This window comes from Silurus aristotelis, assembly GCF_946808225.1.
Source record: "Silurus aristotelis genome assembly, chromosome: 23".
Classification (NCBI taxonomy): domain Eukaryota; kingdom Metazoa; phylum Chordata; class Actinopteri; order Siluriformes; family Siluridae; genus Silurus; species Silurus aristotelis.
The window spans coordinates 17,328,135-17,344,922 of NC_139596.1; the positions used below are offsets into that span (position 1 = coordinate 17,328,135).

At 42.2% G+C, this 16,788-nt stretch overlaps 2 protein-coding genes across 5 annotated transcripts in view; both read right to left on the bottom strand.

Moving 5' to 3' along the window:
• The window catches only part of LOC310718570 (uncharacterized protein), a 219,197-nt gene extending 215,300 nt beyond the window's left edge, over nt 1–3,897 (bottom strand). For all 4 annotated transcript variants that reach the window (XM_083527483.1, XM_083527481.1, XM_083527480.1 and 1 more), the window contains exon 1: nt 3,247–3,897. In XM_083527483.1, coding sequence (XP_083383609.1) covers nt 3,250–3,861 — 612 coding nt within the window. In that variant the 5' untranslated portion in view covers nt 3,862–3,897 and the 3' untranslated portion in view covers nt 3,247–3,249. The remainder of the gene's footprint in view (nt 1–3,246) is intronic.
• Nucleotides 3,898–6,401: 2,504 nt separating this feature from the next.
• Nucleotides 6,402–16,788, bottom strand: part of znrf3 (zinc and ring finger 3) — a 64,595-nt gene continuing 54,208 nt past the window's right edge. Inside the window, exons 3-8 of the mRNA XM_083527337.1 lie at nt 12,967–13,041; nt 12,368–12,499; nt 10,735–10,842; nt 10,473–10,640; nt 10,077–10,179; nt 6,402–9,984 (exon numbers count right to left, since the gene is read on the bottom strand). Coding sequence (XP_083383463.1) covers nt 8,369–9,984; nt 10,077–10,179; nt 10,473–10,640; nt 10,735–10,842; nt 12,368–12,499; nt 12,967–13,041 — 2,202 coding nt within the window. The 3' untranslated portion in view covers nt 6,402–8,368. The remainder of the gene's footprint in view (nt 9,985–10,076; nt 10,180–10,472; nt 10,641–10,734; nt 10,843–12,367; nt 12,500–12,966; nt 13,042–16,788) is intronic.

A 16,788-nucleotide genomic window follows, 5' to 3' on the forward strand; every position in this document is an offset into this window, starting at 1 on the left:
TCCACTAGAGGGCAATGCCCCACACTTCAAGAACGACTGCACTAGCCAAGTCAAGTCAAGTTTATTTGTATAGCGCTTTTCACAACAGACATTGTCTCAAAGCAGCTTTACAGAAAACAACAGTGAAGGTGAATGGTGTGCGTTTGTCCCTGATGAGCAAGCCGTGGCGACAGTGGCAAGGAAAAACTCCCTTGGATGATATGAGGAAGAAACCTTGAGAGGAACCAGACTCAAAGGGGAACCCATCCTCATATGGGTGACATCAAGAGTTTGGTCATAAATCTTTCAACAATACAGAACAATTTGTGATCATCATAGATCCAGCATCAGCTTCTCCATGCCAGGGCCTTTAAACACTCGGCATCTACTTCTCCATGATCATCCATAGGTCCATAATCTTCACGAGGTGGGACGTGACTGGAGCTGGCCAAACCTCAGGATGCCTCGGGATGGGGAGAGAAAGAGAAGCAGTGGAGAGGAATTAGCGTAGCTGCTGTTCATGATATTAACAGCACAAGTTGATAATGTGCATGTGATCAGATGTTCTGGAGCACAAGGTTGTGATGTGATGTGTGTGATGTGTGTTATGTGTAGGCTTTGCTAAAAAGATATGTTTTTAATCTACACTTAAACTGGGAGAGTGTGTCTGAACCCCGAACACTGTCAGGAAGACTATTCCAGAGTTTAGGAGCTAAATGTGAAAATGCTCTACCGCCTTTAGTGGACTTTGCTATTCTAGGAACTACTAGAAGCCCAGAGTTTTGAGATCTCAGGGAGCGTGACGGATTGTAGCGTGTTAAAAGACTGGATAGATACATGGGAGCCAAACCATTTAGTGCTTTATAAGTGAGTAGCAGTAGTTTGTAGTCTATTCGAAACTTAATAGGAAGCCAATGTAGGGACGATAAGATTGGGGTTATATCGTGTTTTCTTGACCTAGTAAGAACTCTTGCTGCCGCATTCTGAACTAACAGAACACTCAGTTATGCGAGCTAATTGAGCTGTATCGCCTGGTTTGGATGAAATATATAGCTGGGTATCATCAGCATAACAATGGAAGCTAATTCCATGCCTTCTAATAATATTTCCTAATGGAAGCATGTATATTGTGAAAAGCAGGGGTCCTAGAACTGACCCTTGTGGCACGCCATAATTTACTAGCATTATCCTGGATAGCTCTCCATTTAAATCTACGAAATGGTAACGATTGGACAGGTAGGATTTAAACCAGCTTAATGCCTGTCCCTGAATACCGATGTAATTCTGTAAGCGATCGAGGAGAAGATCATGATCTATAGTGTCGAACGCAGCACTAAGATCTAGTAAAACTAATAGGGAGATGTAGCCTTGGTCTGAAGCTAAAAACAGGTCGTTAGTGATTTTAACTAGAGCAGTTTCTGTGCTATGATGGGGCCTAAAACCTGACTGAAACTCTTCAAAGATATTGTTCTCCTGCAAGTGGTTACATAACTGGGCAGCGACAATCTTTTCTAAAATCTTAGACATAAATGGGAGATTTGAAATTGGTCTGTAATTCGATAGCGTGCTTGGATCCAGATTAGGTTTTTTAATGAGGGGCTTAATAACTGCTAACTTGAGGGATTTAGGGACGTGACCTAACGATAGTGAGGAGTTAATAATATTGAGAAGAGGCTCACCAGCTGTATATAACACTTCCTTCAGTAGTTTAGTGGGAATTGGATCTAACTGACATGTTGTTGATTTAGCTTTCATAATAGCATCATACAGCTCTTCCTGTCCTATACATGTAAAACAGTGTAGTTGTGGGGTTGTAAGTACGATTGTGTCGGGAGATGCTGTCAGAGGTTGAACTGCCACAATTGTTTTTCGAATGTTATCTATTTTTTCAGTGAAGAAATTCATAAAGTCTTTACTACTAAACTGTGATGGAACACATTTTTCAGATCCCTGATTTGTTGTTAATTTAGCGACTGTACTGAGAAGGAACCTGGGATTGTTTTTGTTATTTTCTATAAGTTTGCTCAGGTGTTTAGCTCTAGCAGCTTTTAGCGCCTGTCTGTAGCTAAGCATACTGTCTTTATACGCAATTCTAAATACCTCCAATTTAGTTTTCCTCCATTTTCTCTCCAGATTACGTGTTGTTCTCTTTAGGGCATGCGTATGACTATTATACCAAGGTGCAGGTGCTTGTTCTCGAACCTTTTTTAACCGGATGGGGGCAACAGTGTCTAAAGTGCTAGTGAGGATAAGGTCTATGTTGTTCGCCATCTCATCAAGATGATCAGCAGTTATGGGTTTAATATGAAACTGAGATAAATCAGGCAGGTTATTTATGAATCTGTCCTTAGTGGTTGGAATAATAGTCCTACCAAGTCGATACCGTGGTGAAACACGGTTAATCTGCTCTACCGGTAGTGTGTACAGTAGGAGATAATGGTCTGTGATGTCATCATTCTGAGGTAAAATATCTATATCAGTGACGTCTGCTCCGTGGGATATTATTAAGTCTAGTGTGTGGTTAAAACGGTGGGTTGGTCTGGTGACGTTTTGTTTAACTCCAAAAGAGTTTAGTAAATCGACAAATGATAATCCTAGGGCATCGTTTTCATCATCTACATGAATATTAAAATCTCCTACAAGCAGCACTTTATCAAAATCGATCAAGAGGTCTGAGAGAAAACAAGCAAACTCATGAAGAAAATCAGCGTAGGGTCCTGGGGGTCTGTACACGGTGACCAGAGCGAGTTTTCTATGCATCTCTGAAAGTGCAATTTTAAGAACGAGCACTTCAAATGATTTAAAGCTGAATCCTAATCTCTGACTAACATTAAGAGAAGCACTATAAATGGTTCCTACACCCACCCAACCCCCCCCACGAAGAGTCTGACGGGGCTCATGCTTATAAACATATCCTGACGGTGTCGACTCGTTTAGACCCATATAATCACCTGGTTTAATCCAGGTCTCAGTGAGACAGAGTGCATCGAGATTATTATCTGTGATCATCTCATTTACAATCAGTGCTTTGGGTGCAAGTGATCTAATGTTTAAAAGACCGAACTTTAGAACTTTGTTGTGTTTGCTTATCTGGCATTTTTCAGTTTTAACTGCAATAAGATTATTTCTGGATCTTGTGTATGTAATTCTTGGTTTTACTACCCGAGGAATAGATACGGTTTCTATAAACTGGGCTGTGTGTGAACTTGTAACTATTTGGTCTGTAGTATGCGTGTTCTTATAGTTGAAGATTTCTTGATGTCTTACCAGTCAGATGGTGTGAAGTATCCTAGAGATGTTATCTGATAGCACTGCTGCTCCAACTCTGCTGGGGTGCAGGCCATCAGGGCGGAAGAACCTAGGACGCTCCCAGAAACAGTTCCAGTTATTAACAAAGAGAAGTTTATGTTCTCGACACCATGACTGTAACCATTCATTTAGTGCTAAAAGTCTACTAAACTTCTCAGCCCCTCGCTGGTAAGTGGGAAGAGGTCCTGACACAATGATCCTCGTTGTGGGTGATGTGCTGCGTACCGTCTCAACCAGGATCCTGAAGTCCCACTTTAAGATCTCCGTTTGCCGCAGCCTGGTGTCGTTTGCTCCGGCATGGAGAACAACCACTCCGAAGTTCTCGTTCAGGATCGCGGGTACCTGCGCAGCGACATCCAGAACACGAGCACCAGGAAAACAGCGAGTGTGCACCTTACCTTTAGCTCGGGTAGCGCGGACATGCCGGACGATGGAATCTCCGAGAATAACAGTGTCGCGTTCCGTCTCGCGGAGGGGGACGAAGCGGTTCTCGGTCGAGATCTCGAAGGCCGGTGGTGGAGGTGGAGACGTCCTCGATCGGGGCTTGGCTTGTCTCTTCCGCCGCGGCCACATCCAGGGTCCATGTTGCACCGGTGCCGGAGTTGTATGTGCACTAGCTACTCGATTATTCGGATATGCTGTTTGTTTATCATTGATTCCTCCATGCCAGAGCCTTTAAATGTTCAGAGTTGTCTCTAGAATGATCTGAGAATTTAGGAGTTGCTCTGGAGCTCCTGGTTCCACAACTGAAACAGAAAATGTCTGTTGTAAAAAAAAAAAAAAAAAAAAAAAAAACGCTATAGAAGTAAAATTGCATTCATACTTAGTTAAAAGTTCATGGAGGTTGGATGCATCCCAGGTATCGCTGCTGGCATTGGGATCATAATCCAATATGCATTAGAAACATGATCTGTCTTGGGCTGTTCATTTATGTGTGTATTTCAGGATTCTTTCATATAGGGGGTTGATGAAGGTCTTTTTTTTTTTTTAATAAAAGCATTGTCAACTTTTACCAACATGGGACTCTTTCAAAAGTGGTTGAGGCTCATTTCTCCGGTCTGTAGAAGGATGTGGTAATGTTCGAGAACAATAACGATTTGGAACAATATTAAAATGTCTCAGGTATGCAATCTGACACTTCCACACTGTAGATCAGTCTCTGAATGAACCTCACAATACTATATAGTGCAAGTACTAAGTGAGCTCCATGGTTCCATACTACTGTATATCTTAACTTATTTTTGTTCCATCACAAAAATCTAAATTCCATCTACTACAGTGGTAGTTGATAGTATAACAGTGTAGCTCAGTTAGCACTAGCACTGATGTTGGAGCATAAGAGAACAAAACTATGCGCAACCCTGTAATACATTTTACCTCCATAAAATACCATGTGAATTTGGGGAAGATCTGAGAAAATAAAATTTTCAACCCAGATTTTCCACCAAATTTGTTTCTACATCAAGGTGGTCATTTCCAGCACAGGGGTGCACTTAGTTATGTTCCATGACACTTCAAATGCTCTAAAAGGAACATTATATCACGGTGCTTGTATTAACTAAGCTACATTATTTCAAACTATATCTCGAATTTCAGGAGGAAAAAAACTTTTTTTTTTCTGTTTTTATTTTGGACAGAAAAGTTGACGATCTCAGATCTTTTCCAAATTCATACTGTACGTTAGTGAGGTCAAAAATAATATGGAGGTGCACTTAGTTTTGCTCCAGCATGCTGCAAAGCTGACATTGTAGTGTACAGAGAATCAGTTAGTAATAGCACTGTGTAGTATAGTTAGCTTCCTCTCCACAGACCACTGAATCTCCACTTGACTTGCGAAGAAAAAAACTAAGCGCACCCCTGTAATTGTTTTTACCTCCATGACATGTGAATTCGGGGAAGATCTGAGAATGTCACATTTTTGGTCTAAAAATAAAAAAAGCAAGCCTTTGTGGTTTTTATTCTGGGGTGAAAATTTTTGCCATTCTCAGATCTTCCCCAAATTCACATGGAATGGAGGTTCAGCCTTATACAGTGGTGTTCTTAGTTCTGTCCCATTGTAATCCAAAGGTGATATTTAGTATGATATATTGTAGCTCAGTTAGTATTAACACTGTGTAGTATAATGAGGTTCCTATTAGAGCAGTTGGAGTGCAGTAGGTATGACAATAGCTGGAGGTTCAACTGCATCAAGGATCGGCTCTGAGCCCTTTCCTGTTTGCAGTGGTGATAGACAGGTTGAAGGACGAGGTCAGACAGGAGTCTCCCTGGACTATGATGTTTGCGGATGATATTGTGATTTGTGGTGAGAGTAGGGAGCAGGTGGAGAAGAACCTGGAGATTTGGAGGTACACACTGAAGAGAAGGGGACTGAAAGTCAGTAGGAGTAAGACAGTACGTGTGTGAATGAGAGGGAGGGCAGTGGAGTGATGCGGTTGCAGGGAGAAGAGGTGGAGGAGTTCAGGTACCTGAGGTCAACAGTGCAAAGTAATGGAGAGTGTGTTAGAGAAGTGAAGAAAAGAGTGCAGGCAGGGTGGAGTGGGTGGAGAAGAGTGATAGCAGGAGTGATTTGTGATAGAAGAGTATCTGTGAGAGTAAAAGGGAAAGATTATAAGACTGTGGTGATACCTGCGATGTTGTATGGATTAGATACAGTGGCATTGAGTAAAAGACAGGAGGTGGAGCCGGAGGTAGCAGAGCTGAAGATGTTGAGATGTTTGTTGGGAGTGACGACGATGGACAGGATTAGAAATTAGTTTATTAGAGGGACAGCACATGTAGGACGTTTAGGAGACCAGGTGAGGGAGGTGAGAATGAGATGGTTTGGACATGTGCAGAGGAGGGACATGGGGTATATCAGTAGGAGAATGCTGAGGATGGAGACACCAGGAAGAAGGAAAAGAGGAAGACCAAGGAGGAGGTTTATGGACGTGGTGAGAGAAGACAAACAGGTAGTTGGTTTGAAAGAGGCAGATGTAGAGGACAGAGGGGTATGGAGACGGATGAGCCACTGTGGCGCCCCCTAACGATAGTGCACTTACTTTTGGTCAGTCAGCCTGTAAAGGAAGATTTTTCAATATGAATACACAATAAAAAGCACACAAAGAAACAAGTCGTCAGTTGAATAAAACCATATAATTTTTCTCCAAATCTTTGTACACTTTGTTAAAAAAAAAACAAAAACTAAAGTACTAAAAATCGTAAAAGCAGTTTTTGGTCATAGGATATTTAATCATCTTGTGTGCAATTAATTACCATATATATACAACGTTTTCATATTAGTGATCTCCAAAGCAAACAAAAACAAGAACTTCTTCAGATACTCTGAACATAAGACATGGCTTCCAGATAAATATATTAGTCAATAAATATTCAGAGAACATATTTCCATTTATGAAATGTGCTGCTATACAGATAGAGAAATATACACGGCGTTTGCTCGAGCCTGCTTAATGTCCGCAGAATGAAAATGATGGAGAAAATAATTATATCTTTAAAAAAAAAAAGAAATATTTACAAAATATTAATATTTGTACATATGTCCTTTTATACAATCTTCTTAAGTGCTACAGACAATACAAAATTAAATAGTGACTCAAGTACCCCAAAAAAATGCTATATTCATTTGCAGTACAGAAATCTACTGAAGGCAAGATTACACTGTGTGTGTGTGTGTGTGTGTGTGTGTGTGTGTGTGTGTGTGTGTTACAGCACGACCGCCTGTGAAAGCCGTATGGGTACATTTCATAGAAACAATTAAGCATATATTCTGTTTAAAAAAAAAAAGGCTTGGAGGGGTGTGACCGAGATTGTGACGTTATTTTATAATAAATTCAAGGTTTTTATAAAAAAATTTAAAAACCCACAGAAAACTGCATTTGTGTCTTAAATCGTTATACTTTGGCCTTTTCTGTCTAACTGTAAGGGGTGAACTGTTGAACTGCTAGAAGGAGACTAGTTAAGCTTTGGTGTGTAGTACAGACGGCTCAGTAGTCTCCTGTTTATAGATCATTTTCAAATAAGTGTATTAATATCTTGGTCTGTTTCTATACTAATGAGGCAGTGACCCTGAGAGAGAGAGAGAGAGAGAGAGAGAGAGAGGGAGAGAGGGAGGGAGGGATAAAAGGAGAGGACTAGGTGAGATGGGAGGACGTGGTAGACAGTCTGCACCCAGGTCCCTCTGAAATGTTCGGTTTTGGTTTGCTTTTTATCCATAATTATGGAAAGACGGTTCAAAAATGCGACGTACTTGTAATCTGAATGTACCTCAAAATTTCGAAACACGGTCGTGGTTTGGAATTAAAACCCCTCATGTCGCATGTGGTGTGTGTTTTCTTTTTTAGGCTGTTAGTCGAAGTGGCTAGGATTCTGAAAGCCACAGGAATGAAGAGCGAACGAAAGAACTAACAAAAAGAGACACTTTCAAAACCGGAAAAAAGAAAAATCATTTCCATTTCAGAAGTACACTTCATGACTTTGCGAGATGAAATTTTATGGAGGAAACACTTCGATGTACAACTGCGTTTTAGTGCCACGTTAAAAAATCTACGCTTACGAGAATAAAATCGTATCATGTGTCAATCTATGTGTCACAACACGTTGGTTAACTTCTTCAGGGTCAATTTCTTTGATCATCATCATCCTCATAACCATCATCCATCATCTTTGGAGTCCACCACTGGTCACCACTGTTTCCTACAGAGCCGCTTGTCGGTTTATTAATTATAAATCTGTGCTGATGCGCCAAAAGAAAGAATTTTACTGCTAAATCCCATCCTAAAGTAGAATTTACCCAACTTCTCCACACCCATTCTATTCAAAACTGCAAAACGTTTCTCGAAATTCTGTGATTTTTCTCAAATTTTTGCTACTTTAATCTCGTACTGCTACGATTTTATTCACGTTTTATATACATATATATATATATATATATCTATTTTAAACATGGCACTAAAGCACTGTTGTATCTACCATAAAACTCCATCCCATCTCAAAAGTAATCCATTCTCAATTTGTAATACGTGCAAATTCTCATCAACTTTGTCAGCGTGAGACCGCTCTAGTCCTCCCTCATGCCCCCTCCTTACAAGCCGGAGCCCTCGGTTGTAGATTTGCTCATTTTAAACTGAGACGAAAACAGCGCTCGTGCTTCCTTGTCCTGTTGCTGTTGATATGTTTGACCTCTGCATTGTCCTGAGGTGAAAAACCCTTGATTAGTGTCTAAGGAAATCCTACTCTGTCCGGTCAGAAGGTTTGTCTGAGGCTCGGCAACGAGGCCCAATTCGCAGTCCGTGTCCTCGGGGATTATGGGAATCCGCTGAGCGAGTTCGCAGCATCCTTGCCCTGAGCAGCCGCCGTCGCTGTCCGTTTGGGCATAGTGTACGTTTACCGAATAATCCTCAGCGTAACGTCCGACGCTTCCTCTGTGGATTTTCATTTCCGTGTAAAAGCAGCAAGGCAGTCCTTCGTAGCTGACATGCTCAGCAGGTGACATCAGTTCGTTGCTAGCAGCGTAAAATGTCTGTGCAGAAGCAACGGACACGTTTTGAGGCTCGATGCCTCGCCGGCAGTGTCCTAACCCGTCTGCTCCTTCCTGACCTTTGCGCTCCACATTGAGAGGAGGAACCTCAAAGCAGCAGCTGCATGCTGCCCCTTGTTCCCCGCAATGCTCCACAGTTCCCTCTAAAGCTGTGGGAGAGGTAGTGCTAGTGATTTCCCTGGTTTCCAGTGATGAGTGGCTACTACAGTTCGGCTCAATGCTACAATTCGATAGCTGGTCCCCCGAATTGTAGCAGGGTCCAACAGGAGGCAGAATGCAGTCTGGACCCCCTGAAACAGGAGCCAATACCTCGTCGTTAATTGATGAAGTCACTGGGAATCCTGAACCGGATTCTCCAGCCGCTCCACGGCAGGGACTTTTGCTCCGATAGACGTACGGATCGTAGTCGCTGCTCAGAGAACTTCGAAAAGTAGAGCAGCTTCCATAAACGCCCTGGTTGCTCACTTCCGTGCAGTCCAACATTGAATCGCTGGAAGAGCAATGGCATCGGCCTGAACTGCTGCTACTGCTGCTGCTATCACTGCCAGGACAATCCGCGAGATAACCACTACATACAGATCGTCCAGGATGTCCATGATAACATCCGAGCCCTGAAGCACTTCCGGAGTCCACTAGTCGTGAAGAGGAAGGTGCCGCCATGTGCACCAAAGTAGGGTACAGAAGTCCAGGTTGGAAGGACCGAGTGTGGCCCTTGTGGGGTGCACTAAGGGGCTGAGCTTCCTGCTGGGGAAATGTCAAGCCTTGGAAGTAGTAGTGTTGATACATGGTCTCATACTGCGAGAAACAAGCAGCACGAGAGAAGTTGCGAGGAAATTTGGGGCGCTTAAACGCATGTGGTTGGGGGTAAGGAAGTGCTCGATGCTCTAAGGTGCAGTGGTGAGGGTTCATCCCGTGGTAACTCCGAATAAAATTAGACTGCGCAGGGTAAAGGTTCTGATCTGGATGTTGGTCCACTGTTAACACAGTAATGGGGTTCCCATGAGGATCAATGGTAGTCCGAGTTGGAAACGCAGTCACTTGCCCGGCTCGGTGCACTCTCCCTGGGTAATGAACAGGAAGAACTACCCTTGGCTGTCGACTGTGGAGCCCCGGGTTCCCTGGGTCCATGCAAACGGGTCCAGGGTTTCCTTTCTTTTGCTCTGTGGGAAAACAAAAGTTAATATTTGTATACACACAAAAAAAAAAATAAAAAAAGTACAAACAGGTACATGGTTTAAGTTTAAAGGTTTACCAATGATATTATGCCTGCAGTGTGGACAAGTGTGATGCTGCAATAGCCAAGGATCCACACACTTCTTATGGAAACGATGCGCACAAGGGATCACCCTCAGTTCCTGTAGTGGGCGAGAAGATAATATGTAATTAGACAAGGTGTTTAATAATCTCCAGCTGGATTAATTTTATATGGAGAGGTCGACCGATTTGTCAGATTTTTTCCCCTACTCATTTAAATGAATAAATCAATGACATTATAAATACAAATTATTGGAAGCAATTTTTGACAGCTGTTTTTTAAATCATATATATAAATAAAAGCCCATCAAGCTCTGCCCTCTTCAGCACAGAGGAACCTGTGAGAAGGCAAAATGTGACTCCCTTATAGTCCTGCATACATAAAAACCTTCACCTCTCCGTCCATGTACTTCTCAAGACAGATGGCGCAGTCTGACGTTGAGCTGCTGCTCAGAGATTCCAACGCAGCGCAGCTGCTCTCGCGCTGACCTTTAACCTTTGCCTTAAACTTCCGGGTCTCCATTTTCTCCAGAGCCTGAATGGCCATCCTGTTCATAGAGCTCTGGATCGGAAGACAAAACACGGTTGGATTTTTGCTCTGCGAAAGTGAAGTGCGAAACGTGGGCCAATGCGTTTGTCGGTAACATAGACGGTACCTGGCTGCGTCTCTGCTTCAGTTTGATTTTGATGAGGAGGATGAGGCACACCAGAGACACCACCACAAAGAATGCCAGGAAAATCCCCATGTCGAAGTACTCGGTGGGCTGCAAGCAATGTGACAGTTTACTGACCGAATCCTGTGTTACGTTGAAGACATTAAACACTGTGTATTAAATATTAGATACAGTGATTTATATCAAATAAACACAAATCTCAAAGTTATTCTGAAACTGTGATTTACTTCGGACAGCAGTTTGCTTTCAAGTAACTGAGAAGCTGATAAAGTGGTCCCTGTTCTGGTAAAGCAGTTCCTGCTCTGAAAAACGGGGTTCCTGCTCTGGCAATGTGATCGGTCCTGTCCTGATAAACAGTGTCCTGCTTTTGAGGTGTTCCTGTGTTTCCTCTTCTGACAAAGTTATTGGACTACAACTAAAGTGGTTCCTACTCTAAAACAGGAGTTCCTGTTCTAAAGAAGAAGGTACCGGTTCAGATTGATGGGGTTCTTGCTCTGACAAAGTAATTAGGCGATGCCTAAAGTGGTCCATGTTCTGAGAAAGGGGTTCCTGTTCTGATGAAGTGGTTCGGCTATGAGGAAAAGGGTTCCTGGTACTGACAAAGTGATTAGACTATGACTAAACAGGTTTCCTCTCTGATAAATGTGGTTCCTGCTCTAGCAATGTGATTGTTTATCAGGACTGGAACCACTTTAGATATAGCCCAGTGTCCTGCTTTTGAGGTGTTCCTGTGTTTCCTCTTCTGACAAAGTGATTAGACTATCAAGTCAAGTCAAGTTTATTTCTATTGCGCTTTTCACAACAGACATTGTCTCAAAGCAGCTTTACACAAATCAACAGTCAAGGTGAATGGTGTGGTTTATAACTAAACTAAGACTATAACTAAAGAGGTTCCCTCTCTGATACATGGGGTTCCTGTTTTGATAAAGTGGATCCAGTTCTGTTGAAGGGGTTTCTGGGGATCCTGTTCTGCAAATTCCTATTGTGATAGTGATTTTAATACAATGGTTTGATAATACAATTCTAAAAATATATAAAGAGTCAACATTTCTGTTCAAGGGGGTCCCGGAGTTCCATCTCTGATAAAGGTTCTTGTGGTTCCTGTACTGACAAAGTGGTTCCAATTCTGATAAAGTGATTTGAATACTCAAAAAAAATATATATAAAGATCAGATTTGGATTGGGAAAGTGATTCTAACAGGGTGATTATAATATAATAAATACATTTATAAAATAAAATAATTGGGAATTTAATACTTTTTCTTCGATTTTAATAAACCGATTCGGACAGATTGGTAATTAATTGGTTTAACTTCTGATGGATGTGATTCTGATAAAGTCACACAAAATTAGTCTAAGAAACTATTTGAATCAAATTAATGAAGAATCTGATTTTAATCCGGATCAGATCCTGTTCCAGTGAGTGTGAATCTGTTCAAGTCATTTGATTGAATGAATTTGAGAATGTGATCTGGAACAATAGTGACCGATTCATAGATAATGATCCTGACCAAATATAAAAAAATTTGGTTTAGCGCTTAAAATATATGATTATAATTTGAATAAACTTATTTATATAAAGATTATTTAAGCGATGGTAATTGCAGGTTCTCACCCTCGGAGGGCGATGCTGGATTCGGGCTCGTGCCACTTTCTGTTTATTTACGATGTTCATCAGTTTAACAGCATCAGCTCCTTTAACATAGACCACCGGCCTCTTCAGGGGGTCCTCGGAAAACTGGTTCAGCTGGACACCAAAATCAGAGAAAGGGTATCAGTTAGGGAGAGAATTTTGATGTTCACTGAGACACTGAGAAACTTAGAGAGAAGAAGAGAAACCATGAGATGAGATGAGAGAGATTAAGGGAGAAAGGAGAAATAATGGGAATGGAAAATAAAAAGATGAAGGAAGAGGAAATGATGAAGAGGACCTAGCAGGAGTGAGAAAAAAAATGTGATGCTAAAACATCTGAAGGTTTCCTATACAATTGCAGGTCTCCAAGAGTTTTGGGAAAAACCACATACAGGTGGAAACATGTAGTGTCCCAATATAAGTACTTAACATTTTGCTTATTATATTTTCTCCTATTCTACAGATGTATTTAGGGAGTTATTTTATTATTTGAAAGTGTGGGCAGTACTGTAGTAGTGTACAAACAGGGAAAAAAACGATACTGAGAAAGGAAGAGAAGAAGAGACAGATTCCTGACTCACCTGGTCAATGGCGTCTGGATTTTCGGACACGTCGAAGATCACGGCTGTAGCTCCTCTCTGCACCGCCCTCTTCGCCTGCGTAACAGGAACGAGAAATTAACTCTGTGCCACTGTCAGTCAAAAAACCGTTCATCACGTGATGAACTGCACAAAGATCTAACACACTTCCAATACAGACAGCAACAGCCTTCAATTATTCAGCCATCTGTCTCTTCTTCTCTTAGCCACTAGAGGTCACTCTTTAGCTATCTTTGCATTGCAGCCTCTTCTGCATTCTGTGTTACAGTCTGGGTAAAAAAAATTAAAAGATCGTTGGTGTGATTGAGATGCAAATGTCTGCTGGTAGAGCATGTAACAGAATGATAGTGATTCTGATAGAGATGGATAGTTGGCGTGATGGAGAAGATGGATGGTAGGGTAGGGTAATAAAACAATGGTGATTGTGATGGAGATGGTTGGTTGGTATGATTGAGATCGCTGTTGTGGGTGCATGTAGTAGAGATTGTTGGTTGGTGATGTGTGTAACAGTGATGGAGCAACACGCACAACTGAACTCACACACACACACACAAAAGTGTGTTACTGAACTGCTACAAAACTCAACTGTGTCACAAATCCATATCTTCAGCACCACCCATATGATACTACAACTGTTTACATCCTGTTTTGCACATCTACTCTACTGCTGCTGTTGCTATTTTGCACAACTGTGTGTCTGTTTACAAGTACCTTTGTTTACAGTTCTCTTTTGTGTTTTTGTGTATCTTTCCTACACTGTCTGGTGTTGTCTGTTTGCACTTTGTTGCGAGGACACTTTAGTCCTCAGCTCTGTGTTCTGTTATGTAGCTCTATACTATGTGAAATAGCACCAGGGTTCTGGAGGAACGTTGTCTCGCACCAGGGTTCTGGAGGAACGTTGTCTCGTTTCACTGTGTGCTGCGTCATATATTACTGTAATGTCGATAAAAGCTTCTTGTTGTGGGCGTATGTTATATAGAATGTTGGTTGGTGTGATGGAGCTTGTTGGTTGGTGTGATGGAGCTTGTTGGTTGGTGTGATGGAGCTTGTTGGTTGGTGTGATGGAGCTTGTTGGTTGGTGTGATGGAGCTTGTTGGTTGGTGTGATGGAGCTTGTTGGTTGGTGTGATGGAGCTTGTTGGTTGGTGTGATGGAGCTTGTTGGTTGGTGTGATGGAGCTTGTTGGTTGGCATAATGGAGATGGTCAGTTGGGGTGATGGAAATGGTTGCTCCAGGTATATGCAGCAGATAATGTAGGTTGTCCCGATGGATATTGTTGGGGAGTGTGAAGATGATGGATGTTGTAAGTGTGGAAAAAAGGTGCCTGCCGTACACACAACAGCCAGTGGACAAAATCTAAAGCTTTAGATACACTTTGTGTTTGGTTTTTGAGGAATGATGGGTGGAAAAAGAGAGAAATCTAAACAATAAAAGCTCCACTAGCTATGAATTTGTACCTCAACTACTTTCAACTTGTTTCCGTGATCGTGAAAAGAGACGGCACCCATGGGACATGTGTGTGGAAAGATTCGGTGATACCAGTATGGGAACGAAAGATCAAAAGGACACGAGAAAGCAAACAGTGCACGCACACACACACACACACACACACACACACACACAGCGTTTGATCTCTCACTTGCTGGCATTCCTCCATCAACTCTCACCTCAATACTGGCAAAAGGAAGCGAGGATGAGAGGACAGGAAGTTCAGTATAACAGAAGCGCTCAGGGGAAGTAATCAGGATTACACAAAGTGTAGTTGTTATCAACCTACAGCAACTTGCATAACATCAATTATAACATTTATATCAAAGGATTTACACACACACTTCACATCGTATGGAATATACCATGTTTAATAAACACTTGCCATCCAAACACCGCCGTCCTCAAACTAAACACACACAACATGATACCACTGTTCCCAATTTAATCTCCCACTGGATCAAAGTAGTAGTGAGTGTGTGTGTGTGTGTGTGTGTGTGTGGGAAACAATGTTTAATGGTAAAAGGAGGACATTTTTTTTTTTTTTGGTTGGTCTTTAGATGAAATAATGCTGTTATTAACAAATGTGAAGTAGAGAAAGAGCTGGTGTTGCAGGAAAAGAGCACTGGTGTTTAGACAAAGGGAGAGAGAGACAGACAGACAGACAGACAGACAGACAGACAGACAGACAGACAGACAGATAGATAGATATAGACAAGTGTGTGTGTGTTGGGGTTTTCCTATCCATCCATCCATCTATTTATATCTAAAACACACACACACACACACACACACACACACACACACACACACACACACACACACACACACACACACACACACCCCACCAGCCGATCAGCAGTAAACATCATTTCTAAAAGAAACTGGTCCGTGGTGTAAAACGCTGCAGACCCCCAACTCCACACAAATCGTGTCAAAGACACAACAGAGAAACATTTCTCTCCTGTGGTTTTACCTGCAAATATGGACACAGCAAAGCTTTCAAGTGTACAAACAGGCCATCAATCACTGTTCAATGTGACATATGTACACATAAGTGTGTTCATGCTCGGGGGTCCTGCTCCAGCATAGATGGATTCACACAGGGGGTTCGAACTCCTCGCCTGTGATGGGGTTTGGATCGTTTAAAAGCTAGAAATCTCAGTTAATCTTTTACTGATCTACAAGAAAGAGATAAGAAAAGGAGAGAGAGAGAGACCTAGGAAAAAAATGAATACAGAATGAGACAGAGAAAGACAAATAGACAGAGGGAAGGAGAGAAACAGATGGAAACATCCAGGGACTGAGAGGGAGAGAATGGGGAGGGAAAGAATGTTGGGGGGGGGGGGGGGGTGACAAGGGGAGACACAGAGGGTGACAAAGAGAGACCAAAGGAGACAAAGGGGGAGAGAAGAGGAGAGAGACAAAGGGAGACAGAGAGAGACCAAAGGAGTCAGAAGAGGGGAGACCGAGAGAGAGAGACACAGAGAGGGTGAAAATAGAGACAGAGGGAGAGAGAGACAGAGTTCTTGATTGAGGCATGCTGGGCCGAGTAGGAACTTGCCTCACGACAAATAAAACTGTTCCTTACGGCAAGTTAAAGGCCACGGTGCACATGCACGCACACACACCTCCTAATGCAGGTGTCCCACCCCACCACACACTCTAAAGAGTGTGTAATGCTCATGCCCCAGGCTCTCCACTAAAACGCTTCGAAGACTGAACACTGAGCAAACAGCGGCGCGAAAAACGAGTCAAAACAACGGCCAAAAAACTACTAACAAGAGGAAAAAAACAAAAAAAACAAAAACAAAACAATGACCCTCAGTGCCACACAGACAACTATTTCCTGTTCGACGCACGTGCACACGCATCACATCAGACACGTTTTTATATAGATACTTAATATATACACTGTGTGGTTAAAAGTATTGGGACACCCGATACCCAACCGACTTTTAAAGCCGGGACGGGAAACTTTTACAGTGACGAGGGCCAGCTTTTATTCTCCTTCGTACCAGGGGGCCGGATTATTTTACTTTTTAAGTCGGAGATGAAAACAGATCTGCATCACTGGTGTAACTTTCAGATTTTTCTTTGTGAGCAGTGGTTGAATGTCGAGTTAAATTAAAATCTAAAATACCGATTTCATTTCCAAGCAAAACTTGGTAAAAAGATCATCTGTTTCCCATCTTGGCCTGGTTTTCACCATGAATTCTTCTCTTTACTCATTTTGGTGAACGTTCTTAATAGCAAGTATATCCTACTATGTTCTAAGTACTACGGTGACCAGCAGAAACTAGCGCCCTCTCTTGGT